At 48.6% G+C, this 26,570-nt stretch overlaps 12 protein-coding genes across 12 annotated transcripts; 6 read left to right on the top strand and 6 right to left on the bottom strand.

Moving 5' to 3' along the window:
• Window positions 1-322: 322 nt before the first annotated feature.
• Window positions 323-705, bottom strand: N7473_003633 (cytochrome P450; the record flags this gene model as incomplete). The annotated part of the gene is made up of 2 exons (XM_057149573.1): window positions 323-483; window positions 510-705. Coding segments are annotated over 2 exons (357 nt in total), but the record flags the coding sequence as incomplete, so codon positions are not given.
• A 1,498-nt stretch (window positions 706-2,203) lies between these two features.
• N7473_003634 (putative MFS hexose transporter) lies at window positions 2,204-3,812 on the bottom strand (the record flags this gene model as incomplete). The annotated part of the gene is made up of 2 exons (XM_057149574.1): window positions 2,204-3,592; window positions 3,660-3,812. The coding sequence occupies 2 exons, from the start codon at window positions 3,810-3,812 to the stop codon at window positions 2,204-2,206; spliced, it is 1,542 nt and encodes a 513-aa protein (XP_057013228.1).
• Window positions 3,813-4,360: 548 nt separating this feature from the next.
• Window positions 4,361-6,008, top strand: N7473_003635 (glycoside hydrolase family 1 protein; the record flags this gene model as incomplete). The annotated part of the gene is made up of 4 exons (XM_057149575.1): window positions 4,361-4,903; window positions 4,963-5,249; window positions 5,312-5,808; window positions 5,863-6,008. The coding sequence occupies 4 exons, from the start codon at window positions 4,361-4,363 to the stop codon at window positions 6,006-6,008; spliced, it is 1,473 nt and encodes a 490-aa protein (XP_057013229.1).
• Window positions 6,009-6,582: 574 nt separating this feature from the next.
• N7473_003636 (transcription factor domain-containing protein) lies at window positions 6,583-8,625 on the top strand. The gene is made up of 3 exons (XM_057149576.1): window positions 6,583-6,705; window positions 6,779-8,359; window positions 8,422-8,625. The coding sequence occupies exons 1-3, from the start codon at window positions 6,628-6,630 to the stop codon at window positions 8,581-8,583; spliced, it is 1,821 nt and encodes a 606-aa protein (XP_057013230.1). The 5' UTR covers window positions 6,583-6,627; the 3' UTR covers window positions 8,584-8,625.
• Window positions 8,626-9,505: 880 nt separating this feature from the next.
• Window positions 9,506-11,499, top strand: N7473_003637 (endo-beta-1,2-glucanase; the record flags this gene model as incomplete). Its single annotated transcript, XM_057149577.1, has 8 exons — window positions 9,506-9,802; window positions 9,868-10,118; window positions 10,173-10,296; window positions 10,370-10,640; window positions 10,697-10,766; window positions 10,826-11,097; window positions 11,151-11,323; window positions 11,389-11,499. The coding sequence occupies 8 exons, from the start codon at window positions 9,506-9,508 to the stop codon at window positions 11,497-11,499; spliced, it is 1,569 nt and encodes a 522-aa protein (XP_057013231.1).
• Window positions 11,500-12,339: 840 nt separating this feature from the next.
• Window positions 12,340-12,863, bottom strand: N7473_003638 (uncharacterized protein; the record flags this gene model as incomplete). Its single annotated transcript, XM_057149578.1, has 2 exons — window positions 12,340-12,790; window positions 12,850-12,863. The coding sequence occupies 2 exons, from the start codon at window positions 12,861-12,863 to the stop codon at window positions 12,340-12,342; spliced, it is 465 nt and encodes a 154-aa protein (XP_057013232.1).
• Window positions 12,864-13,483: 620 nt separating this feature from the next.
• N7473_003639 (uncharacterized protein) lies at window positions 13,484-14,208 on the bottom strand (the record flags this gene model as incomplete). Its single annotated transcript, XM_057149579.1, has 4 exons — window positions 13,484-13,565; window positions 13,623-13,900; window positions 13,956-14,128; window positions 14,178-14,208. The coding sequence occupies 4 exons, from the start codon at window positions 14,206-14,208 to the stop codon at window positions 13,484-13,486; spliced, it is 564 nt and encodes a 187-aa protein (XP_057013233.1).
• Window positions 14,209-14,300: 92 nt separating this feature from the next.
• Window positions 14,301-14,729, bottom strand: N7473_003640 (bacteriodes thetaiotaomicron symbiotic chitinase; the record flags this gene model as incomplete). The annotated part of the gene is made up of 2 exons (XM_057149580.1): window positions 14,301-14,570; window positions 14,634-14,729. The coding sequence occupies 2 exons, from the start codon at window positions 14,727-14,729 to the stop codon at window positions 14,301-14,303; spliced, it is 366 nt and encodes a 121-aa protein (XP_057013234.1).
• Window positions 14,730-16,185: 1,456 nt separating this feature from the next.
• On the top strand, window positions 16,186-17,227 carry N7473_003641 (uncharacterized protein; the record flags this gene model as incomplete). The annotated part of the gene is made up of 7 exons (XM_057149581.1): window positions 16,186-16,253; window positions 16,337-16,347; window positions 16,426-16,536; window positions 16,643-16,828; window positions 16,907-16,945; window positions 16,996-17,121; window positions 17,175-17,227. 7 exons carry the CDS (start codon window positions 16,186-16,188, stop codon window positions 17,225-17,227), a joined length of 594 nt encoding a protein of 197 aa, XP_057013235.1.
• A 2,759-nt stretch (window positions 17,228-19,986) lies between these two features.
• On the bottom strand, window positions 19,987-20,616 carry N7473_003642 (uncharacterized protein; the record flags this gene model as incomplete). The annotated part of the gene is made up of 3 exons (XM_057149582.1): window positions 19,987-20,187; window positions 20,233-20,354; window positions 20,391-20,616. The coding sequence occupies 3 exons, from the start codon at window positions 20,614-20,616 to the stop codon at window positions 19,987-19,989; spliced, it is 549 nt and encodes a 182-aa protein (XP_057013236.1).
• A 588-nt stretch (window positions 20,617-21,204) lies between these two features.
• On the top strand, window positions 21,205-22,651 carry N7473_003643 (LysM peptidoglycan-binding domain-containing protein; the record flags this gene model as incomplete). Its single annotated transcript, XM_057149583.1, has 5 exons — window positions 21,205-21,417; window positions 21,474-21,766; window positions 21,825-21,985; window positions 22,057-22,324; window positions 22,357-22,651. 5 exons carry the CDS (start codon window positions 21,205-21,207, stop codon window positions 22,649-22,651), a joined length of 1,230 nt encoding a protein of 409 aa, XP_057013237.1.
• A 2,432-nt stretch (window positions 22,652-25,083) lies between these two features.
• On the top strand, window positions 25,084-25,406 carry N7473_003644 (uncharacterized protein; the record flags this gene model as incomplete). The annotated part of the gene is made up of 2 exons (XM_057149584.1): window positions 25,084-25,266; window positions 25,332-25,406. 2 exons carry the CDS (start codon window positions 25,084-25,086, stop codon window positions 25,404-25,406), a joined length of 258 nt encoding a protein of 85 aa, XP_057013238.1.
• Between the last annotated feature and the right edge of the window lie 1,164 nt (window positions 25,407-26,570).

Raw genomic sequence — 26,570 nt, forward strand, 5'->3', positions numbered from 1 at the left:
TGCGTCGTTGTAGTATGGAATGGGCTTTCCCGATCTCAGAGCATCTCTTTCTCTTTTCGTCTCGCTTCTAATACTGGGTTAATGATCTTCTTTCCCTCGTCAAGCTCGCTTTTGATCTTCATGTATGATTCCAGAAAAGGGGCTACAATTGGTCGAAGGAACGGGGGCCACAATCGGATAACTTCTGATGCCACGACAACATCAACGGTATAATTAAACATGACCTTGAGCCGATCTGGATCGCGACGGACTTTGTCACCCAAAAAATACTCTTGACGAGAGCTGGGCGATGATTTTCAGTACGCTCGGCTTCAGGGTAAAATCATGCCACTCTAGATAAGTCGTCAGGCCATTGGAAATATTTCGAAGAGGATGGTAAATTTAAAATGCCATCCTCGTCGGTCCAAACCTTGAGAAGGGCAATGGAAGCCTCATCCGACAGAGGCTTTGTAACGCCGCCTACGAAGAGCTCGTAAGTAACGCCTGATATAGTCTAGATTGCGACGTACCCAGAGCCTGTGTCAATCTCATGTGCACCGCATCTTGGAAAATTTCATTCCCAGAATCGAGTTGAAGAAATGGATCAAAGGCCTTGAGTGAACTGTGAACTTCTTGGACTATCGTTTTGCTGAGACTGAGACCGGGTATTCTGCTAATCTCACTTGCGTAATTTGGTGAGAGAATCGTCTTATAACCATTATCACTGACTATTTGGAAAGGGTTAGACTAGATTTGAGTATATGTGCTAGAGAAACACGGTCATGATAAGGAATTATTTGATTCTAGGCTTTTCTGACTTTGGATAGCCCAGCTTTGATAAGTCCAGCCGCGTTGGATATATATTTGATGACTCGATCCCTTTGACCTCGATAGGGTTTGCAGGGTTTGTCGTCTTCTTTGGCCCTGCATGAAGCAGGCCGGGGTTTTCCTGTCAGGACCAGGCCTTGTTCCTTTTCCTTTGTGCTTCAGGGCCGTATAGACCCTGTTCTGTTCCCTTCTGCTTCTTCTTCTCTTAGTCGTCTTCGTCTTCCTGTTCTAGATAGACCAATTGACTCAGTCTCCCTCTTCTCTCTTCGCTTCCTGTGCCAGCAGTGCCGTGGGCGCTGTCAATATTGTTGCTTGCGCATAGGAGAATATATCACGAGTGACATCCATGCCGAGATTGGGTGAGCATAGGATGAAAGCGATTGCATATAGAAAATGATTAGAAGGACTAGAGTTACCCCTCCAACAAATGGCCAAATATCGCCCTGGACGAATTGATCGTTGTGGCAGTGGGATCGCCGTGCGGTACAATTGAATAATCTAGATGTTTCCAAGGCTGCATGAAAGAGAGAGGAGTCTCTTATATTTCACTTCTCGATGCTCCTATAGAGCTCTTTAGATTTTAATGCATGATTATGCGATCTGTTCATCCATAAGGGATTCATAAGAGTGGGAATCAGTCCGAAATGCAAGAGTTCACAGGGTTCAATTGGAGTATAACCCATAGTCAGGTTTCACTACAGTGGTGAAATATGTCTACTAATCGCACAGCCATAGAGCTACAAATAAGTATGAAATAGTTTCGAGTGTGCTAGAGTATTCTCTTCTCGCGCTTGGTATTTGCTTGGACGTTGCCGAGTTGATAGTTAATGGTATAAGTGCTGAGAAAACTTTAGTACGACATATGATGAAATAACTCACCTCTTGAACCTAGTCTGCATAGGGTACTATTTTGTCATAGCGTGACACAGAATGCGTTGGGCAGTCAAGATGGTATTCATTAGTCGAACCCAAGTTAGGCAATGTAGTTTGAGCTGATGATTGATGAAGTCCCTAATGCGATGGTTGTACAGGAGGGCACGACGAGATGCCGATTTTGCCGGAGGAGACAAAGAACAAAAATGAGAGTTGGGAAACAAATCCCCAATATCTTGCTCAGAGGGGATTGAAAGATTATCGTAAGCTAGAGGCGAATTGTTTTCACAGGGATTTGAAGAAGTTCTCGTGTCAAGATACAATCTTGATGTGGTCTATCTCCATGTTAGTGCATAATGGGACTGTTCATTGAAGCATTTCTGAGCCTAGCATTCAGTATGATTAAATAGCTTTTATACATAAATGACTCACTGGACTAGTTTGAGAGGGTCCAGGCCATTAGGGAAAAGATCATCATGTATCAGATTGAGAAGATTTCATGACAGGATTATGTACAACTCATTCAAGCCTTGTCCTCCACGTGCTCCTCATAAGTGACTTGCTCCTTCTTCTCCTGAATTTTGTGCACCATATCTTTCTTGGTATCCTCGCCCTCAAACAGATAGGCCAATTCTTCCAAAGTGGGCCCGGCCGTTTCAACGAAGAAGAAGTAGACGATGAGGAAGACGATGAACACCCAGACACAGTAATAGATGTAGAACTTCCACCCGATGTTCTTCAGGGCAATGGGGTTGACGTAACTTCCGAAGATGGAGGCCACCTGAATCGTCAGCAGGACGAATGCCCATGTCTTGGCACGCATCTGCAGTGTCACCAACTCCAGAGGATATGTGACAATCAAGTTTGTCCAGGCGAAGGTATAGAAAGCCTGAAACGCAAAAATGCAAAAAATAACCAGTCGGCCGGCAGCTAGTGAGCTGTGTTCGAGGTATTGCTGAGCGGCAATCGTCCAAACAATAAAGGTGACGAGAACACCACCTGATCCGGTGAGGAAGAAGAAACGACGACGGAAGCGATCGATGATAAGAGTGACAAAAAGGGCCACAATATACTGCCAGAGTGTGACCATTCCGTTGACAAGTGTAATTTCATACTCAGTCTTGAGACCCGTGTCCTTCAGGATTTGTGTGAGGTAGTTCGACACTAGCAGGTTGCCGGAGCTTTGACTGAAGACGGCTGTGGCGAAGCAAAGGAATATACGCTTCATATTGGCCCGGGATGAAAAGAAGTCCTTCCAGGTCATGTTCTCCTCAGCTTCCTTGGAAATAGCCTGCTGAATCTCAGCGCATTCGACCTCGACTAACTCGGAGTTGGGGTCGCATTCGCCATGGTATTTGATCAAGATATCACGTGCCTCCTGGACACGGCCCTTAGCCATCAACCAACGTGGCGATTCAGGACAAAACCAGATGAGACAGAACTGATAAGCCGATGGAACGATCTGAATGAGAGTTGGAAGTCTCCATGACCACTGGCTGTTAATGCGATAGCAGCCAAAGGTTGCCCAAGCACCAATAACATAGCCCAAGACGATCGATGTATTGTAAAAGGTCGTGATTTGGACGCGCTCCTTGGGATGGGATAGCTCCGTAACTAATACCGGTGCGCCCATCTGGATGAGAGAACTTCCAAATCCGAGGATTAGCTTGCCACCAATATAGCCATTGAGAGAGGTAGCGAAGAACTCGATGATCACTCCCACGATGATGACGACGGAACCCAAGGCAGTTGGAAGGCGGCGGCCCCATTTGTCACCAATCCAACTCAAGAAGATGAATGGAATAACGCCTCCAATGGCATTAGAAGCTCCAAAGAATCCAAGCTTCGCGCCTTCGGGGTGCCCGAATCTGTCTTGCCAGGAATTCAGGACTTGCATTCCGTTTGTCATGGACTAGCCGAGACCCTTGTCAGTTTGAATCCATATCAAAGCGGTGCATATAGTGAGTGTATAGACCTACACCATCAATACCGAGGGCAGCACTAGCCAGCAGGGACGACGTGAGGAGGAAATAGAGCAAGATACCATTCTTCCGACGCCAGAACGGCGGCATGGAGTCGACATCGATGGGCGATATGATGCCCTCGGCCGCATGAGCAGCAGCAGGAGCCATGCTTGTAGTCAATTACCCGCCTTTGTGGGCTTTCAGTGAAGACTGGAAAGTAAAGCTGCAGCTGGATGTGCGGTCTTGGACACTTCGACATGGACATCCCTGCTCCTTATATAGAACAGGGTTCTGCCAGGAGTCATGCGATCAATTAATTGGATCACAGCAGTGGAAACATAGCCCAGAGTCAAATTCCATAACGGGAATTTAGCCAGTCATCGTGGACTGGGGACTTTAGGGATTGGGGAAGAAGAAAATGATCGGGGATAAAATTTGGGGTTGCGATTTGCGGGGGCGGAGAAACTCACCGGGAAAATAGCACGTGGGTCTTAGGTCAATTATCCCGACGCCACGGTAATTCTCCGACCCCAACCTTGGAACGCCGAAAGCTCCACACCTTGTCTCAACGCCACAAGCCAACCCGCCCTTTTGGCTATAAGGTTGGGCCCCAAAGCTCCTGCAGTTATCAGAGGTGCGAGGATAAGTTTCCTTTTAATTCGGGACTTGAGAATTTCGCAACAATTGCTGTGAAGGCAAGTTTGAGGTTTTTCGAAATGGCGAATACTTCTCCAGCCACCTCAATGCCTAGCGACTTCGAATGGGGCTTTGCGACAGCGGCCTATCAAATCGAAGGAGCTGTCAATGAAGATGGTCGTGGAAAGTCAATCTGGGATACCTTCTGTCACCTGGAGCCAACAAGAACAAAGGGTGCCAGCGGCGATATTGCATGCGACCACTACCATCGGTTTGAGGAGGACTTTGATCTTCTGTCTAAATATGGTGCGAAAGCCTACCGATTCTCTCTCTCGTGGTCCCGAATCATCCCTATGGGCGGAAGGGGTGATTCCGTGAATGAACAGGGCATTGCGTTCTACAACCGACTGATTGACGCCTTACTTGCAAGAGGGATCACGCCTTGGGTGACATTGTACCATTGGGATCTGCCGCAAGCCCTCCATGACAGATATGGAGGTTGGCTAAATGTGGAGGAGTCTCAGCTAGATTTTGAACACTTCGCAAAGGTCTGTTATGAGCGATTTGGAGACCGAGTCAAGAACTGGATTACGCTGAATGAGCCGTGGATTGTTTCTATTTTTGTGAGTATCTTCGGATAGTCCCGATTCTTTTCTTGAGCTTTGAATTTGACATGTTCTAGGGCTATTCTACCGGTGGAAATGCTCCTGGAAGAAGCAGCATTAATCCCCAGTCTACTGAGGGCAATTCTGCAACGGAGCCTTGGATCGTCGGGAAGGCTCTGATTATGAGTCACGCCCGCGCGGTTGCTCTTTATAACAGAGAGTTCAAATCCTCTCAAAATGGCAAAGTTGGAATTTCCTTGAATGGTGACTTCTACGAGCCCTGGGATAAGGGAGATAAACGCGATCACCAGGCTGCCGAGCGACGTATGGAGTTTCATATTGGCTGGTTTGCCAATCCTGTCTGGTATGTACCTTGTATCATCTCTTAATCGTGCAAGAAAGCTAATTCGTAAACAACATAAAAAGCCTTGCAAAAGACTACCCCAAGTGCATGAGAGAGCAACTGGGTGGCCGTCTACCTGAGTTCACTGAAGCTGATTTTGCCCTGCTTCGCGACGCAGAGATGGACTTTTACGGAATGAATTACTACACTTCCCAGTTTGCACGCCACCGCGATGAGCCAGCTTCCGAGACTGACTGTCTCGGGAACGTCGAGGAGTATCAAGAAAACAAAGATGGCCAGTCAGTCGGGGAGCCGTCCGGCGTTAATTGGCTGCGCTCGACTCCTGGCCTGTTCCGAAAACATTTGACCCGAGTTTACCGCAAATACGGAAAGCCTATCTATGTCACTGAAAATGGATGTCCTTGCCCCGGGGAAGAAAACATGACAGTCAAAGAAGCAGTGAATGATACGTATCGGATTCGATACTTCCAGGACCACATTGAGGCTGTTTCTCTCGCGCGCAACGAGGACGGCTCTGATATCCGAGGATACTTTGCCTGGTCATTGATGGACAATCTAGGTGGGTTACTCCAATATGCCATAACTAGGACTCAAAGACTGATATATTCTTTAGAGTGGTCCGATGGTTACGGGGTTCGCTTTGGCGTCACTTTCACCGATTATAACACCCTCGAAAGAACCCCGAAACAGTCTGCATTGCTATTGAAAGGGATGTTTGAGAAACAGATGGCTCCTGAGATCTTCACTCCTAGGATCTAGGCTCCTAGTCAGTGACAGGAATGATCAATAACAACTTGTTCGAGTACGATATGACTCGGCCTGTGTCATATTCGCCCTCCTTGGGAGCCTGTTCTGAGGAGAGATGAATTTGTTAAGGCCGGTCTGCAAGAGGCAAACATATTCAGGGGTCTTGCATGTTGACGAGGTACTGGGATCTGGCTGAACAGATACTCTTAGGGCGTTATAGGATTTGTTTGATAGCATAAACAAGAAGATAGACACAGATACACCCAAGATCGAAATTCATTCAAGCTCCCTGAAATTGCACGCTAGAGCCTCCAGCAAGTTCCTTAGTTCTAAATATATGATGAAGTTACACTTACGTTTGGACTTTTTTTCAATGAATGGCCATGTTCAAGTTGAACCACGCCATCCTACCTCCTGGTCGCTTGGTGTTTCTTTTCTCGTCTAGAGGCCTTGTGGCCTGCCGTCGATCCGCTTCCGAATCGAGACGAGCGGCCCGTGCGTCGGGGAAATTCAACAGGACGCTCGGGTGGGGTAATTGAGTATTTGACCGTGGCCCACCCCCGGTTTTCTTTTCAACTTGAAGCGACACAATTCTCCGTTCTCCCCGACGACTTAGAACTCTGACGATGTGATGGCAGCCGCTCACCGTGAAGATTCTCCGCGTCCAGCCACCAGGGCATGCGATCGATGTCGGCGGCGAAAAGCCAAGGTGGGCCATGGCATAGCGTTCGAGAGCGATCGTGAAATCAAGATGCCCTAGACTAAATCAGTTTCTTTCCTAGTGCGACTGTCCTGATCCATCATCAGTATGCGCTAACTGCCGTCTGGCTGGTGAGCAATGCACATTCAATTTGCCGCTTTCCAAACGAGGTCCGAAAGCCAAACGGCGCCACCTAGTTGCAGAGGCTCGAGAAGACTCTTTGCAGAGTCCAGTCACACCATCTTTGCAGGTAACGAGACATAATCCTGCATCACGGGGTATATTCGACACATCAGGAGGCTCGGAGAACCTCGGCCTGTGGGACTCTGGAATCACATCTTCTATCGGCCTGGATCCTGCGCTGTCGCCGGCGACGGTTCATACTGTTCCAACACCGCTCTCCCACGCTGCGTCTACTGGAGGCGCTATCTCTGCTTTACAGCGATGGGAAGCACTCGCACGGAAGCTGTATCTACGCAGGCCGACAGTGGTATTGGAGAATCTGATCAATCGCTGCTTCAAACATTTCTTCGACTATCTTTTTCCTTTGATTCCGCTTGTCCATGAATCGAGTCTCCGAGATGGTTTGGAGTTTTTCGTCGCTCGGGATCATGCACAGGCTTTACGAGGGAGCACCTCCAGCCTAAGATATGGTTACGAGTCATTAAAATACCCAGAACTATGGCCTGATGTGACTTTTACACTCATCACTGCCGTCTGTGCCGAGACGGCCTTCCTTCTTCCAAAGGACCTTTTCCCAGAAGGGGAAGCGATCGCGGATCTGTTTCTTCAGGCATCTCGTGACTGCCTAGTCACTTACCTCGAGGCAGACCTCGAGTATCCCAATGCAAACTCCGTGGCGATTCGATATCTCCACTCCAATTGCATGCATGCGGCAGGAAAGCCAAGATTCTCATGGCATATATTCGGCGAAGCGACCCGATTGGCCCAGGTACTGCAGATGCATGACGAAGAATCTATTCAGGGTCTCCACCCTCTAGAAGCCGAATTCCGTCGTCGAGCATTCTGGATCACCTACATCGGTGATAAGTCTGCTGCCATATTAAACAGTCGTCCAATTACGATCCATAAATTCTCTTTCGAATCTGGCATCACGGTGGGTTATCCTACCGGGATTGAGGATGAAAGTATCGTGACACCCGGAAGCACGAGTGCTGAGGAGTTGACTGTCCGAAAGAGCTTTATCATCGGCTTCAATGCAAATTTGCGTCTCTGGCAAACAGCTTCTGATTTGCTACTTGAGATGCGTTTGCTCGAAAGTCGCAAGACTATCTCTATGAATTCTCATAATTCACTGACTGCCGAGGAACGGCTACGGCTGGATCATCTTTACGTCCTTTTTGTGACGTCCTTAGATGATCTTCCGCCTTTTCTCCGTGATGATCAACTCGTGACGAACGCCCACTCTGACAGGGAGGAAATGAATGGTCTGTTGAAGATTTATACTATCCAAGCCGCCAACTTATACATTTCTCTGCACTGTCTGAAAATGGTCATAACACAGAAATTTGAAGAGGTCAGCTATTTCCCTATGGGACATAATGAGATATTGCTCTTGAGGAAAACGGAGATTGCGCAAAACATGTTGAGAATCATGCGCGAGGCTCCCTTCTGGGCACTACAAGTCAATGGTGAACCATGTGTAAGTCAACTGTATCATGCTCCTTGGTCATAAATTGTACCTTCCTTGCTAAATATGAAAAGGTTGAAAAGATACGCCTCATAGGCGCAAGCCTTTTAGAAATCATCGATCAACATGAGACTTCGCCCTTATCTGCTCGTGCACGAACTGACCTCTCCGTGCTTCTTGATATCTTGACAAGGCTTGACTCGAAGGCATCAGATACCTTGCGTCGGTCTATGTAATCTAATGGATGTACGAATATAAAATGGAATCGAACACTTGCAATGATTATGAAAGCCGATGAACGCTTTTTGCAGATCTAGCGAGGCTATTTTAGTTAGCAATTGTATATAGCGTGTGTGAAACCCCATCCTATCGTCCAATGTTGACATTCAGGGCTTTTCACAGACCTCTTCTAATAGTATAACTTTTGCCGAGATATATTTTAGAAAATCGGGTCGACCTTGAATTGAGGGCTAGCTTTAGTGCCTAATATTTCAGGCAGAAAATAGCGTTTCGACGACTGACGTTAATCGGCGTTTGGACGATGATTGCGCGTTCACAATCTTCTTCTAGAAGTCTTGGTATGCTCAGACCATCCGCCTCAGGGTAACTGAAACCCGAAATCCCCGATCGTGCCATATTTCGCCGATTCCCCGACACCCGGCTACCATCGGCGATACGGGGCACGGCCCTGCCTTGATTTCAAGTGCCGAATTCCAAGTTCAGCTTCAAGGCTCCGGTCAAATTTCACCGAAAGAAAAGCCAACGCTAAGATTATGAGCGCCTGTGGGGCTCTTCAGAGATTGATTTTGAGCTTGCAAGTCAACACATGCTAGGCAACCCGGTTGTTTGATTGGGGATACCGACAATTCCCCAGAAAATTCTCCAGGAATGCGGGGGCAGAGGGTCGATCGCTTCCTCAGAGGGAGTTTTTCAGGGGAAATCTGGAAGGGATCGCAATTAATTGTGGACCTCGATTCTTCCGATACACTTCACACTTCGCTAGAATATAGAAATTGACGTTCTCTTGGTCAGTTGTATATAAATTCCTTACTGCCCCACGACAAACCACACCAATATACCACTCATATCTTGATTCAGACACGGTGCCTGAAGAATTTTCTATCATTTTCCCCTTTTTTCACCCCTTTTTAGCCCATCATGCGCTTTTGTCAAGCGTCGCTGGGTCTGGCTTGTGCCACCTTAGCCACAGCTCTGCCCGCCGCTTCAGAGCAGGGGGGCGAGCCTACATGCCGATTTGCTCAACAATATACACAGAAGCAAATTCTGCAGGACCCTACCAATTTCATCAATGATATGTTGTATTGGGAGGGCAAGTTCCATCAGAATAACGTTTCTTATAACTCGGACAATGGCATGTCCTACGATGGTACCAATATTGACTTCGTGACTGGCGAGAGAACTGTCAAGCATCCATTCAGCGCCGCAAGCAAAGAGGTGAGTTAAAACATGTCACGTAAATTGAAGTTTGACCAAGGGCTTATGATATTTGCAAAAAATAGTCACTGCAAGTTATGCTTTATGCCCATGCTATCTCGGGATCTGCGGAAGCTGCTCGTTTCCTCTCTCCGAGCAACCCATCTGCAGCGCCTGGTATCGCAGCTTCGATCATGGACCTCAAATTGCAGACATATTTGAGATTCAATGAGACTTACCCAGGCTTTGGTGGATTTCTACCGTGGTTTACCTCGAGCTCTCAAGACCTTTCTCCCACCTGGGACTGGAACAACCGTGTCCCTGGCTTGGATAACGGGTACGTTATCTCTGAAAGAAGTTTGGTAGATCTCTGAGCTGATAAAATATATAGTGAGCTTCTGTGGGCCGTATACGCCTTTATTCAGGCTGCGGAAAACACGTCAAACAAGTCATATATCGATCTTGCGAAGAAGTGGCAGACTTGGATGGATTATACCGGCACCACTGCAGCTCACGTATGCATCCCATGCTTTTCGCTGAAAGTCGCCAGAATATTTATTTGCTAACCCTTATTTCTTGCGTAAAAAGATTTTCTATCAGGGCGCCGGTAAGGTTTGCGCTGTCGTCGATATCAAGAATCAGACACTTCCCGTCCACCACCCCGAGCAGACTTATGCCTGTGAGGGTACCGATAGCTATCTCGATGATCCATTCGAGGGAGAGCTGTTCACTTGGTGGCTCCAATTCTTCGGTGGTCTCTCCGATACTGATATCGAGGCTCTTTGGGAGTACAAGAGAGCTAAATTAGTGAGCGTGGACTATCACATGGGCTATATTGGGCCGATTACTGTCCAGAAAGGTAAGATATATCCTGAATTCGGTGAAGAGAAATTGCCCATTTTGACGTTGCGACAGGATACTGGTTCTCCAGTCACGAGACTTGGAAGGTGATGGAGATGCCTTATTATGATATTGATATCATTCGGTGAGACTCTAATCCAACGACCGACTTAAGGCCAGGCCACACTGACGCACCACCTACAGCCGCGTGTTCCAAAATGCGGAGCGCGTTCGCACTTGCAACTCGGTTGTCACTAAAGTTCCTGGCATGTTTGCCTCTGTCAACAATATCACGGACCCATCCACTGGCGATGTGGTCGGCTACATCTCGAACGCCGGTATCCCCTCAATTGGGAGTCAGACAGTGCAGGAGCTAGACGTGATCACTCCTTACAGTGTCTTCCCTACCATCTTGTTCAACAAAGGTGTCGGAATGGCCTGGTGGAGAAACATGGCTATTGCCAAGAAGATGCAAAGTGAGCATTAACCTGTCCTGCCGAACCTTTACATGTTTGCTAACTCATGGAAGACATTTACGGTAGCACCGAATCAACCCGTCGTGATGGAGCTGGAGTGTCAGCGCTCCTCACCTGGGACAGCAAGGTCACTACAGTGAACGCTATCCTTGGTGGCGTTTCCGACTTGGTCCGCCAGAAAATGAAGGCCGAGAATATCTACAACCCATTTGTGAACAGAATCGAGGTACGACTTTGAATTACCAAATTCCCCTGTCTAGGTATAGCTTGATATTGACAATCCATCTCTAGGCTGAGTACTCGCGGGTCTTCAAGAACCTCAAGGGCGAACATGTTGCATTTTGCCTCCCCCAGGAGACTGTACCTGATTCTGGGCTCGTCGACTTCACTACTTGCACCTAGGGAAACTGCAGTGACATGAATACTATGAAAGATATCCCTAAGAAGTTTTGGGTGACATGGTCGGAAATATACCTAACTACTATCCCCCATGTCTGTGCTCGACTGTTGCTTTTCTCTTACCTATAAATCGTTTCCTATTTTTAGAAGCACCACTTCTGATTCTAGAATCTCTTAATACCTACCATTCTCAGAAATTATACATGATACATAGCTCGTGGAACTCACGTTGAACCGGCATTCAACTAGCATTCTACCATCATTCTACCAGCATCCTACCAACGTTGAACCACCGTATAGACCAGCTCGGGATGCCTTACTAAAATAATAAAACGTGTTACCAAAAGGATGGGAATATGATGCTGGAAGGGGAAATGACCAAGTCCGAGCATGAAGTAGCGTATCTGCTACCTAACGAGGCAATCTCAAACAATTTCGGCATGAAGAGCCTCGATGTTGACCTTCTCGCGTTGGATGATCTTGTCCAACTTGCTCACATCCTATTCAGTGGACTTTCTTAGCTCGGGTTTTTGTGCCACTCGAAGCGGGTGAACAGCATGGAGGATTTCCCCCAATCTTTTCGAATCACGAAACCCCTTTCGAAAGACTTTGATGGTTTCCGAATACCCCGAGCGCATACAGGAGTAGGAATTACGTCTTGCGGTGGATCCCTTTTTGGAAAGCTAGTCTGCATTGGAGAGTGAGCTAACGATGCTAACTAAGTTATTTTGTTCCAGCGTATAAGCTCGGAGTGGCTGTAGTAGAGATTCGAACCAGGCTCTCGGGGGCGAGCTTTGGTGTGGCTTGCGGTTACGTTCAAAAAACTGCGAAGATGATGCGAAATTATGTTGAGCGGCGGGAAAGGTTGCGGAGTTCCCTCTCAAGTTGAGCTCGTAGCTCCGCAAGTTCAGCGTTGACCCGTATCATCTCCTGGTCCTGTGCGCGTTGCATTGCATTTACAGCATGTGCCAGGCCGCCGACGTCACGACAAAGGTCTCTGATGCACTGATCAATGAGGCTTTGATATCTATCGACCTGGATTCTGCGCTGAATCGAGGGTTGAATTGCTGAGAGTCTGTTGTTGAGAGCCTGAATGCAGACTTGGAAGTCGTCATCGTTGCCGTCGTTGTCGTTGCCGTCGTTGCCGTTGTTGTCGTTGCCGTTGCTGTCGTCGTTGCCATCTTCGTGGTTGAAGTCATCGTCGCTGTCGTAGTCGTTTACCCTCAGGGCACGTGCACTTCCCGTTGTGGCAGTTAGGCCCGCGACAACCGGGTTTGGTCGGCGGATCGGGATCCTGCGGGTCGTAGAAGTCTATACCGCCGTCGGCACAGCTCCTCTCGCATCAGCCGGTACAGAATAGGTAGCATTAGTGGCCGTAGTTGGCGGTGCAGAGGGGGGCGGGCGGTCCGACCTCGAAGGTGGCCGTAGGGAACGGGTTGTTGTCAGTAGTTGTGGTCTAGGGGAATAGAGGTGGTGTGATGGTGCGAGTTACGGAAGTTACCCCGGGCGGCGTAGAGGAGAGGCTGTTAGTGATATAGAAGGGCGGCGGAAGGACGCTACTGGACAGCGTGTAGATTTTTTCCGTGACGCTCCCCGTGATGTTCTAGTTCTAGACCTCGATAGCTGTTGCCGCTATCGCCGGGATACTCAGCGTGGTGTTCTGGGCGGTACGGGTATATATCGTCGTGCTAGTAACCGCGACGTTGGACCCGGTGACTACGGCGGGAGTCGGCTAGGCGACCTTCAGCGCGGTGATATACGAAGGGAAGTTGATAGTAATAGGATTTGGCAGCGTTATTAGGAGGAAGATAAAGTTGCAGGGGGGTACGCAGGCGATAGTTGGGTTAATGCTGGTATAGATCTCCTGCCTGATATATATATTACCCGAGCCACTGTCCGAACTATCGGTACTGGCTCCGGACATACCAGCGTTGGGATTTATATTGGCTAGATCGGACTTAGTTTCTGGGCTACCGAGATCTAACGCCTAGGCGAAGGTGCCCGACAGACACTGCGCGTTGGCAAAGTCGCGTTTCTGTAGGAGCGTTTTGGCGTTATCGTATAAGACCCTGATAGTCGTATGTTAGTGTGATATTGTGAGCAGTGGAACAGCTATCTGAGCTTACCATTGATTATCATTCCAGGTCGTCCAGTTTACCCCGGCCGTGGCATCGTATACTACCTGCGGAGAGGACTTATTTAGGATCCGTACAATCTCGTAGTTAGAGAGGATATTACTAGTTCCGGTGCAAGTCCTAGGGTTAGCTCTACCTGTATTACCTTCGAGCCCTATGTCATTTGCAAAGGCACATCCGGGTGTATTGCACGAGGCGTCTTTAAGGGTGAAGGATCGGCCATAGAAGCCTAGACCGAGAGCGACCTTGGCAGGGTTAATGTTGTTGCGCTAGAGAAGATCCAGGCCGGCGGAGATCTCTAGTTATCGATTAGCAAGGGTATACAAAAGTGCCAAAAAGAGCTAGTGAGTGCGCACCGGTAAGATTGGTATGTAGGTTGACCACCGAGTTAGTCCACTCGCTGCTGCTATCCCATATACCGTGGATATCGTAGCTCATAAAGTTAAACCAGTCCATATAATTGCTTATGCCCACGATGTCAAAGCCCTTGAGGTACCCTGCTTTGTGTTAGTGGCACCGATATCAATCGGTTTAGTCAAAACATACAGTAAGACGAAGGCAGCGTGGCCGTGATCATATACTTGCCCGCGCAGGCCGCCTATAGTGCACCCAGCAGTTTGACCAAGTTAGCCGTATCGGCCACAATACCGTCTATCAGGTCAGTATCAGCTATAGATATGTATCTGAAGGGGGTGGGTAGTGGTGGGGAATATCTCGGTCCTCGGCGGCGGGATACTCCCAGTCGATGTCAATACTATCAAATCCGTACTTCTCTATTAGGGCAATTGACGAAGATATAAATGCACTTCTCGTACCGGGGAAGCGAGCCATATCCGAAAAGACCTTCCCACCCGCATCCCAGCCACCGACAGAGATAAACGTCTTGAGACCGGGCTTGCGGTCTTTGAGCGCATTGAAATCGACGTAGAACTCCTCGTCCTATTCATCGTTATGATTTTGGAGGTAGACGAGCCGATGAGCGCGAAGGAGTAGTAGAGATACTATCACTGCTATCAGACATAAACGCGTTAGGAAAAGAGGAGGGCACGCACAGTCCACGGGGCTACGTTGATATCGCTCGGCCGCACAATATCGCATAGTTTGTTAGGGCTCCAGCTTTTATAGTAACCTATATAACGCTCATCACTAGATATCCTAGCGCAAGATCTAATAACTGGGAGAGAACTAAGATCAGACTGACTGCTCGAATTGCTGATTCTTCTGATAAGGATAGACCACTCACGGACGGTTCACCGCGTTATATCTATTCTAGCAGCCACCGCCACAGAACTCGTCCGTAGTTCCACAGTATCTACCCACTATATTAGTAATTGGCCGTCAAATCCAAGCAGAAATAGCAGGCATATACCCAAATTCTGAACAGCAGACGTTTAACGGGCAGGTTTCCTTTCCTTCCGGGGCATATTCTGGACACTCGTCAGCTTTCTGTCCATCCAAAGTCGCCCAGAGAAGAGATACATACGACCACACTCCGCAACCGCATCACAATCTGAGATACAAACGTCGTCGCCGCAAAAGTCCGGGCCAAATCCACAATAGCCGGCGTTGCTACAGCACCCCTAGTAGCAAGGGGAGTCTGTGGAACAGGTCCCTAACTCGAGCGCCTAAACGGGGACGAGACCCAGCAGGCCAAGTAGTCCTGCCCACTTCAGGGTCAGCATCTTTAGCACTTTGTTCCTTGTTGGGTTGTCTTGCTGTTGGGGAGGTTCTGGTGGGACACAGCGGCGGGCTTTATAGACTCCTTAGCCTAAGGCTTCCGAAGGTAGTTAATTTACAATGCCATTTGTTCGGACATTAGACGAAGAATGCGACGTCGGAAGTGAAAACCCCATGAATAGTCTAGGCCATTCTACGCATCGCCACTAGCAAAGGTAAGAGCTCGACTTGCATTGCCGGTCTACTTAGCTCAGTACTTTATACCTGACTAGTGGCTGATACGACGGAGACTAGCAGGGCTAAAATACGCCTAAAGTAGCGCACAATAGATACAGGACACACAGACGACGGGGCGCGAAATGGTAAGCGGAGGCGAGATGCAACATCGCGAAGTTAGTGTCTAGGCTATAATTGACTCAGGACTTAAATTATGCAGATACAGGCCGGTGTTAGAAGACTATGCTATTCTCCGCTGTCGGTTGTCCTCCTTGGAGCCACACGGTTCGTATACGGTGTTTATAAAACAAGCTCAGTCTAACACCCAGTGCTCAATTGCTGTTGACCGCCATCCTGAGAATCTGTGTTATTCGAAAAAATCGCTATAAAGTTTCGTACGGCTCTCCTGGCCCCTTTGAGCCTTGCCTTCGTCTGCAATGCTATTCCGGCGAACCATCTCCACACCCTCCAAGACACAGGGGACCAGACAACCGTCCGTCCACCTCTCCTTATAAAGCGTGTCTTCACGGACAACAAATGTAGTGGCAAACAAGCCGGCTGGATCTCGCAGGCTTTAGTCGATGCACCTGTCGCGGTAAGTCCATCATACTGAAGGTTCTTTTATTGTCGAGACTGAGAAAAGAATGAATAGATAAATCGCATGATTGACCGCAGCGAAGCACTTGTCGACTTCTTGAACAGCAACTCTAAATCGCTGTCATCGGACAAGTTAGTGGTGTCGACTCTGCACACGTTCCAAGCGGTCTTTGGACAGGTGTGGTAGGGAAATCTAGCTAACGACAACAAGGTAGGGGCGGCGAGGGTACAGCAACAGATAGGTAGACTTCCCTCTCTCGCCTTATTTTCATTCCGACAGCGGACTAAAGTAAGTGGTATATAGATCGTGCGAAGAAACTTGCCGCTGCGCTTAGCAGCGACGCTGCGCCTCCGATTTGGGAATTCTACTGTAATGACAACTTCTTGGACGATGAGGACCCGTTCGGCGATGAACGTAAGTATCCTTCTTCTCTCTCCTTCCTTGATCGAAGTTTATATTGGGCTTAATATATAGACAGTCCTCTAGTACGAATACTGGGACAACCGGCCCGCCGAGCGAGGCGGACAGACCACCCGCAAATTCGATCATCTTGGAGGCAGCTGTCGCGATAACAAGCTCGGACTTGTGGCTTACCTGGATCCCTCGAAGGGTGCTGAAATAGAGACGATCACGTTCTGTCCGGATGCGCTGAAGGGTTTCACAGGAGAATCGCTCAAAAGCGTGCGCGGAAAAACCTACGGCAAGGGTGAGAGGAACCTGGATGATATCCGCTAGAAGGTTCTGGGAATAAATTTACTGCATAAGCTGTCGTATTCGTCACTAGTACTTGGGAAGGATGACGAAGGGAAAGATAATTTTTATAGTATGTTGTTCCTTTTCTACGTGGAGTGAATGAGTGCTGATTGTTGGTAGTGGATACGCCTTACTCTCAGGGCATCAACGGTGCTGCGTACGGATGGGAGTGCGTGACTAAGATCAATGAGAGTGAGGATGCGGAGGCGGAGAACAACGGAGATAGTTTTGCCTTCTACGTGACTGGTATGTGACTTCCTTCTGGCTGCTAACTCTGGGACATGGGCTAACCGGGTCAGCTATATATCTGGACAAGAATGACTGGTCGACTGGGGAGGCGGCAGCTCTATGATAGTACTGTATATAACATGTCTGAGAGGGAGGATGGAAAAAGAGACATCTGTAGTGAAAGTGAACTTGGTTGCTCGTCAGTCTCACTTGCTTCTCCAGTGTCTGAATGGTAAAGAATAGTCAGAAGCCTAGATTCATTATATTATGGCTATAAATGCTACTAAGGGGAATTCTCAAATTGAGTCAATGGAGATGTGCTACAGAGTCCCTGGGCCCGAGAGTACTTTTGACACACTCCATAAGCCCGCACGAGCCAGCGCCTGCTCATATCGATCATCCTCAATGGGATACTCCTTGGCAAAGCACCGTAATCGAACGATATCGACCTTGCCGGGCCGACAGTCTACCTACCGACAGGCATACATGAAAATGGGATCGGTGGCCGATGTTGACGTTCTGTAGGCTTCAACATATGGCTCCCATTCGCCTACTTTGATATCGAGCGCCGTGAAAGGCGACTATAGAACCGTCGTTGGATTAGTGATCCGTTCATAGTACAGCTTTTCCCCTGCTACGTAGCGGAATGCTTCTTCGACAACAGCTGTATTGAGCTATGAATCTACTATAGGTGTCCGGCCGTTCGTTCCCCCTTCGCTGTAGGGGAAGTTCGAGTTGAGCTCTAGGTGCTCAAGAGTGGGGAAGTATGCCGCTCCACTAAGTACGTCGTAGGACTAGGGTGGTCAATTAGCGGGGTTTTGTTATGACAATGAGTGTCCGGTGACTTGTATATACTAAGTGACCCTTGAATCGCAGGTCGATTCCGAGCCTTTACAGCTGTGGAAGCGTACTAGCGAGGTTCTGGAGCTCTTCGAAGGTGAAGAGGTATCTTATCTGCTCCTGGTCTCTCTTGTTGAAATTAGTCTGCCGGAATCGCAGACGCCGGAGGTAAGGCCCATAGCGAGACACTAAAAGTGGGAGGATATCCTTAGATAAGTTGTATGCAGTAAAGGTCGCTAAGGTATTAACGCTCTGCAGGAACATATCTAGCTGACTGTATAGGTCATCCGAGATATCCGGTGATGTTCCATTATGGATTCGTAGTGCTAGCGATATCACGTCGGGGGTCTTTCCTGTAAAGAGCGTGAGAAGCTTAAGCGATTCTGCCCTACTATCTAGGCCCAGATGTCTTATGTGATGACATTAGTCCTATTTATTTACTCGTTCGGGGTCAACCGCAAAATTCGTTAGGCAGAGAGTGCGTAGCGGAGGTATGCTGTCTCCAGAACCAAGAGAGAATAGCGGCGCTGAATCACGTTGCGAGCGGGTAATAAATTTCATATCGAGCCGATCTAGATATAGTAGGGCTAGCACTATATACTTTAATCTATCTAGCTCTTCCCTGGCATAAGAAGCAACGCTGAGAGAACGTATACAATACGATATATGCTTGACTAGAGCGATAGGTAGGTTGTACGGCCAGCCTTCAAAGTACAAGCTAGGCACCAACTGACGAGCATCCAGGTGCTGCAACACACTATAGGGAAGTGGGAAGCGGCCGCGCCATCTGTTACCTCGTTAGCTATCGGGCTCGTTTAGGGCTTTTCACTATAACTGCACCTAAGAACCACTAGTCGTGGCAGCTTCTCTACAAGAGACACTAGTAACGGCGACAGAAGCGTCGGGGTATCCTTCTCGGGGTTGTATAGAAAAGACCCCGTAACGATGAGGATACGAACACAGCGGAATAGCTTATCTCCCGCTTCCTGAAGATCCTGTAGCATCCGATATCCTGTGTCGCGCTTTGGACGGAAGTGGAGATAAAGGGTTTCGAACAGAACGGGCAGTGCTAGGCGACGAAAGCCGCGGCAAGTTAGACTGAGGGCCTGTAGAGTCGAATAAGAGTCCCATCGTAGCTGCGTGGTTCAAAGCATTACGATTATTTTCTTGTCATATAAGATAACCCTGCGAAAACTCACGCAGTCCAGTATACACTCCCATACTAGTGTTGGAATAGGCGGGATAGCCCCCAAACTCTCGTTAATCATGGCCTAAGGTGGTCTTCAATACGTCAAGGCCAGAAATTAGGATTCGGTAATTGCGGCACGCTCAGGAACACGGCGGATGTTGGGGTCCAGGGGCGATGGGCGATGCCCGTCGTATATTGCTCGGTTAAGGACGAGGTCTCTCTGAAGATACAGGGGCATGTGGGAAAATACGATTCGAAGAGGGGCACATCGTCGTGCCCCAGGCTTATACAGACTTCCCAAGGGACTGCCAAGGGGCTGCCAAGGGAGAGTCAAGACGTTGATCAGGTTGTTCCGATGGCGATGGTCGTCTGATTGGCGCTAAATGCTTAGTTCAAAACGCCGTGCGTTGCTAGCAATAACTAGCTCCGTCTACGCCAGGGACCTTTATGCCAAGGTTTTAGTATACTCTGGCCAGTTGAGAAGAACTTGATGCAATTTTAATTCCATAGCAGGGTGACATTCGGGCTGGGAGATAGATCCCTGGTCGTCTAACCCTGACAGCTTGATACAGTAGATGGCCCTCATGCTTGTTTACTAGCGCATACCCTGTAAAATGCGATGATCCATTTTATTGCCCCCATCAGCCTCGTCAAGTCCGGATGAAAATGAGTTCAGACGTGTTAGTCGCCTGGACGTGGACTAGCATCTCGCTACCCTGCATCAACTCATACACCGTTGCATCCTCTAACCTATACTCGACGCCGGTAGCCTCCGCTACGCAACCCTTAAATTGAACTGGATTAAACCCCGTAAACGGTACTATATTGTCCCCCGACTGGAAGTCCTCGACCACCTACTCGGCATTCACCCCCTGCAGGGTTGCCGTGCTCTTAGGCGCGCTTATAATAGTGGTCACCGACTGCCCGCTCGTCCGGTTCTCAACAATGCAGATGCCCCGTTTAGGAGAGGTCACATTGACCGATGCAACAAGAACATCACCCGGATTGACGGCGAACTCGTCGTAATAGAGCACGAAGTTCGGATACCACTCGTACTATGCATCAGTGTACGGCTCGCCGTTAATAATATAGAAGTCGACATCGTTCAGGAGGATTGCGGTTATGTATGTTGCGCCGTCGACGCCGACCCAGGCCGAGGCGGCTTGATATGAGGTTGAGTTGCCCGTTGGAGTCGGAGTGGGCACGGTAATGGTTGCGCCGACTTAGGTATAAGTGGCGCTGGCTGGGGGGCTCTCACGGACAGCGCCGGCCCAGTTGGAGCTAAGGGCACCTTGCACGATGTGCTCGACGGAGCTCAATCCGGGCCTTGTTGATGAGCCGCCCTGGTCCTTTTGCAGGGGCCGTGAGCCGTGGGCTCTCCTGGCCGAATGTCCTCTCCGCGCTAGATCTGGCTGCTTCATGTCCGTAGCCAGAATCATCTCGAGGCCAAGGGAGGCTATTAGGTAACAAAGCCAGTTCCTCATCGTGGGAGTAAGAGATCGTTTGATCAGGGCCAATACCGGAAAACTCAAGCGGACCGGAAGAAAGCGGAGTATATGAACGGAGAGGAAAGCAAGAGAGTAAATCTCCCAAAAGCCAGAAAAACCAAGGTCATTTGGAAACCTACCCACGCTACCTAACCGAGACTTCCCCTATGGAGGTATGTGTATGCGAACTCCTGCCGACGACTTTAGAGTAAACCCGATATATGTGCTCCGACCTCCGACATCGCTCACAACTGCAACCCAATTGTCATCTTGGAAAATTACATCCTGGTCAAGGTCGGCGCAATTTGCATAGTCTGCAGTAGCCAACGCTAGCTGCCAACGGTGTGGTACCAAAGGCAATATTAGTCTGTCTAGTAGAAGGACCCATTTTACCGGAACAGCAACTCTTCAATCCAGACAGTACGGTAGTTTGTGCATGGCCTGTTTGGAACAATCGCGTACAACAGTCAGTCATAATAGCCGATGGAACCCGTCGCACAAGAAGCTATATAAGTGTACCTCTTGTTGCATCTGGAGTCTCCAGCCTAGCATACCAGTATACCTCTGTCTAAATCAGTGGCAGCAATGGTCCCGTCTCTTCTTCTTCATGCCTTCCTGGCAGTCTTGGCTAATGCTGGCGTTATGAAGCGGTGGTCGAACAGCAGCTTTGCCACTGGAAACACTGATCCTAATGTTACCACTGCATGCACGTACTGGGCCAACAGCATTGCGTCGGAGGACACCTGTGCCTCTCTCTCGAGCTACTTTGGGATCACACAGGGCCAGCTTATCTCCTGGGTACGTCTTCCTGTTCTCGATTGCATGAGTTGAGACACGGTTTCTGAGTGAAGTAGAACCCATCACTTTCCAGCACGGCCTGCTCTCTCATCGTCGGGAATTCCTACTGTGTTGAGGCACCAGCTGTGAAAACCACGACGACCAAATCAACGACCACTACGACATCATCCTCGACGACGACTACGGCTCAGACCACAACATCTACGACTGGCGGTGCTCCCGGCCCCACGCAGATTGGACTGGTCGCCAACTGCAATGCGTTCTACCTTGTAGAGTCCGGCGACACCTGCTATGATATTATGACTAGCTATGGCAACTTCACCCTGAGCCAGTTCTACTCATGGAATCCGTGAGTTTGGGCCCATAATGTGCCTCTCCGTAATATGAACTGACCACCCCTCATGCAGGGCCGTGGAAACTTCCTGCTCCGGCCTCCAGCCCGGTTACTATGTGTGCGTGGGCGTCGTGGGTTTATCCGGCACCACCACCACCCCTACCACAATGACCACGACAACCACCGCTAGTGTTAACGGGCCTACGCCGCAGCAAACTGGCATTGTTCCCAACTGTAAGCCGTCATCCCCATAGTACATGAACTCAACGTATATTGACCAAAATGTAGGCAACAAGTACTATCAGGTAGTCGAGAACGACAGGTGCCAATAAAAATCGCCAGTGGAAACGGTATCACCCTAGCCAACTTCTACAGCTGGAACCCAGCCGTGGGCTCCTCCTGCTCTTCCCTGTGGCTAGGCTACTACGTCTGCGTTGGCGTGTCAGGATCTGCAACCACCACCACCACGGCCAAAACAACCACAACATCGAATCCCACGACAACAACCGCCGGTGGCCCTAGTCCCACCCAGTCCGGTATGGTCTCCGGATGTACAAGCTACTACCAGGCTAAGTCCGGCGACACCTGCAGCAACATTCTCACAGGCTACTATTCGTACCTGACGCTGGCCAGTTCAAGACCTGGAATCCGGCTGTCGGCACCGGTTGCACGAACATGCAGGCGGGCTACTACTACTGCATGGCCACGGCTGATCTCGGCCCCCAGCCCGGTACCATCAGCACCTGCAAGAAGTACCATCTCGTCGCGAACGGAGACTCATGCTGGTCAATTGAGCAGAGTGCCGGCATCACCGCTGCCAACTTCAACACGTGGAACCCGGATGTTGGGTTGAGCTGTGCGTCGCTTTGGGTGGGCTATTATGTCTGTATTGGCGTCTAACCTTCGGCTGTGGCGAGGAAACAAATGTTAATTGGACGTGCGCTCATCTGGATGGAGTATGGCTGGGACTCTACGCGAGTCAATGCCGACGCGAAACATGGCGGTAAAATGATAGGAATGATAGGAACATGATGATTCATGTCTAGATATAGGAATTAGCACCACTTATGTAGATGTACTAGCCCAGGGCCCCGCACAAAATCATCCGTCACTGGATTAATGCGGAAGCCAAGAAGAACAAGAGATTATAAAGAACTAAACTGTCCCATTTCTTCATGTGTGCAAAATAGGAACCTGACCCTTATATATGGCCCCGTCGAATATGACGAATTCAGCCTCTTCTGGCATGACATTAATACCATTCTCCGGGAGCTGATCTTCGTTCAGAAAGCTGGTCCTTTGTCCACATCGTAGTTCATAAAATTCAGACAACAGTTCATCGAATATTTGTCGCTGGAGATTGATTCCCGCGACGTGCCCTCTCGCGTCACAAGCAATCCGTTCGACCACCCTTTCTTTGATGTGATGTGCCTGTTGCCATTTGTTTGTTTTGATCATCGCTGATAACAAGTCGTTTTCTTTGGCTATCAGAGGAATCCAATGTGAATCAGAGATGGCGCCCAACTTGGGCAAAGCATGAATATTGGTGTAGATTAATATTGGTGTAGATTAATATTGGTGTAGATTCTCAGTCAGTCCACCCGTACAAAGATAAGGAATTCAATGTCAAACTTATATCGCAGAAATCTCCATTACCATGTTCATAGTATTTCCCAAGACTCGTAGCCGTTCGCCCAAAATTCGGGATTCAATGCCCTCTAGGTCATGAAAACCGTTCCAATCCGAGTAGTAGAGAGAGTCATGACACATGATAGTACTTGTTCGGTTCTGCAGCTCGTTAGGTTTTACGGCTTGTAACAGGATTGTGAGGACTAACCATAGTATCGACCGGAAAGGTCCTTAACATTGAAACGAAATGCAGACCAGATATTAGGTTTTCTATATATCTTGCGTGGGACGCAGTCCCAAAAGCGACAGTGGCTACTGCTGCTAGGATTTTTTTGCAAGATAATTATTCGTTTCTTGTTAGTGAGCTTATCTTTAATGCAATTTTTTTCAAACGCAATTCGCTTGACTGGGTCCTGTGTGATCCTCTCCTATCTGCGCCACCGCTTGTCTCCCCAGCATTCCCGACCAACCGCCCCATCCCTCAACAAACGAGCCTGTCACAGCAAATAGTGTGATCGTTAACACTGGCACATCTTCTCCTACGGTCATAAATTGTATTCGCTAGTTATCGGACCTATCTATCAAGTCTAAGGCAACCTGGCTGGCTACAATAGATGGAACGCGAGTTATTGAAATGTTGGCAGACTAAATATGATTTGCTGTGAGTCATATTATCTGTTTCCCCTATCTTTGAACTATATCACTAGTTACGTTTATTTTTGATCCCGAAACCGCGGTTTACGAGCGTCTTTGGACTCAGCAGCCGTCTGATCTTTCGAACGTCGCTAAGTGGATTCTAAGAGGGGAGAATTATTTGCTCGAGTATCTTTCCATCGGGATATGCTCCCGTACTAGAGCATAGAGGACGGGGCATGTCTTGACCGTCTCTGGCATACTCTGTCTGCGGTAGAACGAGCTGCTGTTCAGGCTCAATGCCTTCAGGGTATCAAGGATTTTCGGCAAGTGGCCGTCCGTATTGATGACCGCGGGAATGCACAATGTTCTCTACAACACGGAGAATGGTGTGGTAACTTTGCTTGACTTCTAAAGACCCGTGGAAGTGGACAGCAACTCAATAATTCCTGTGTACTACGAGATGGAAGCTACCTTTCGTTCTGATTTGCTACTGGAACTTCTTTCTAGTGGCTAGTGCTGTGGTTATAAATTCGTTGCTTTGCTTCATGTGTGGGCTGAGATGCAATAGCAAGGCAAAGTCGGATTATTGACTACCAAGAACCGAATCTCAACTTTATAAATCAGTTTTTGAACCAATGTCGGACTAACTAACGGTCTAGATCAGATTGGAAAACCGTCCTGAATAGGAAGGAACATTTTTAATCATACAACAAATAAATTAATGGCGGGAATTTCATCCCTAGACTACCTGATTTATATCTGTCTGAAAGAATAAGTGGCACCGAAAGGAAGGATACATGCGTGGAGCCATCGAAATGGGTAAACAAAAGGACAGGGCAGAGACCAGTAATGAACGAGAGGGGTCACTTCAAGTCATACTGGAGTGTCAGAAGCGAGAGGAGGAGAAATATGAAGAAGAGGAAATACAAGGTCCACGGCGCTTGCAAATTGTCAGGTTGACACAAAGAAAAATCGACAGCGTCGTGACTGCTCAAATCTCCTCGAGCTCTCCATCGTATCCGTAGTCTTCCCCAGCTAAAAGACTCACATCATCCGATGCATTCTCCATGACCAAGTCCAACTCTATTGACGGGACAGTAAAAGCCATCCAGGGTTGCCGATTCATCTCTGGGATCAAACTGCTCCGGTTTGGAATCCTCTTCCGTGAATCTGTGTTTGACGACCAAGTGATCCCAGCCCTGCTTGACAGTCGTAAATTTATCGCTGCATCGGAGCTGCGAGCAACACAGGTAAGGCCAAACCTGCTTGTACGTGAGTCTTGATAGATGTCGAGAGAAATTCACGGTTGGTACAGGGGTGGCTCAAGCTCGTTTGTCCACCCATGGAAATCTGTCAAGTGTCTCTGGACATGCACACGTTCAAATGCTAGTGAATCACGCCCTGAGACTGGACATGGGATAGGCTTGAGACTGTAGAGCTGATCCCGAGATCCATCCCGTCGACGTGGCTTATTGAGCTCGATCGTCACCTGGGACTTTGTGAGGTTGTGGTCGATCAATAAGTGGTATCGAAGCCCCTCTCCTCCCTCCAACGGCAGGAAGGATGTCTCGCAATTCTCCACTGGGCGGACTAGGAGATTCGCGGCGGGGCGAAAACTCCTCTGCACCCCGAGCATCTCACTGCTCGTGTCCAGGTCGAGGCTGTAGGCTCTTGTTAGATGCTCACGAACTGAAGACCAATTCACCCATTCGTGATTTGGGCAATAGACATGAGTTTCAATGGGTTGAGTCCAATTGCACGCCAACTTCCAGTACTTTCACACAACAGAAAAATTTCGGACATAGTGAATGACAGGTACATCGAGTACCTCGAGACCCTAACAATACCTACTAAGTCTTTTACTTTAGATATGAAAAAAGACTGTTCAAAAGACTGTTCAAAAGACTGTTCGAAAGACTGTTCGAAAGACGTCTAGAAAGCTCTTTCATGAACGGGAAAGTTAAAGCATATATCTTCCATTACATTGCAAAACCATTTCTCCAATCTGAATATCAAGGGTCCACTTCCAGTGTACCTGTTCTCCACCACATTTGAAAATGGAATAGCGTGTCGTGCGAAAGCACAATTTATTGTGCGAATTAGCCTCAGCCTCGATATATAAGTCAGCAGTAAATAGACAAGCACTCCATTGCGTGGTCCTGTCTCGATCAGGTCATATATTTCTCGAAAGTGGCGCTTGTACTCCGAGTGGGTGTTCAACTTCACAGGGCAGTGAGGGCATTTGTAGCCTTGATCTGAGTGCATCATCTGCTTGTGTCTGCGGAGGTCATCCTTGGCGTGGAAGTCATTCCCATAGATGTCACAGACGAACGGTCGATCTGTCTTGCTGAGACCTTTGCAGACTTGCGAATGAAATCTGAACCGCGAGTATGTGAAGGTCTGGTACTGGCATTTGCCCCTTTTGCAATGGAACACGAATGGGGTTGGCTCTGCTCGACTGTGGCCATTGGTCTTTACTGCCTTCTCCCTTGATTCCTCGGTGTATGTGCCGATCTTCATGTCATTGATCTTCGCAAAGAAATCCACGAAGCTA

The sequence above is a fragment of the Penicillium subrubescens genome (assembly GCF_028828155.1).
Source record: "Penicillium subrubescens strain IBT 31985 chromosome Unknown utg000002l_segment0_segment0, whole genome shotgun sequence".
Taxonomy (NCBI): domain Eukaryota; kingdom Fungi; phylum Ascomycota; class Eurotiomycetes; order Eurotiales; family Aspergillaceae; genus Penicillium; species Penicillium subrubescens.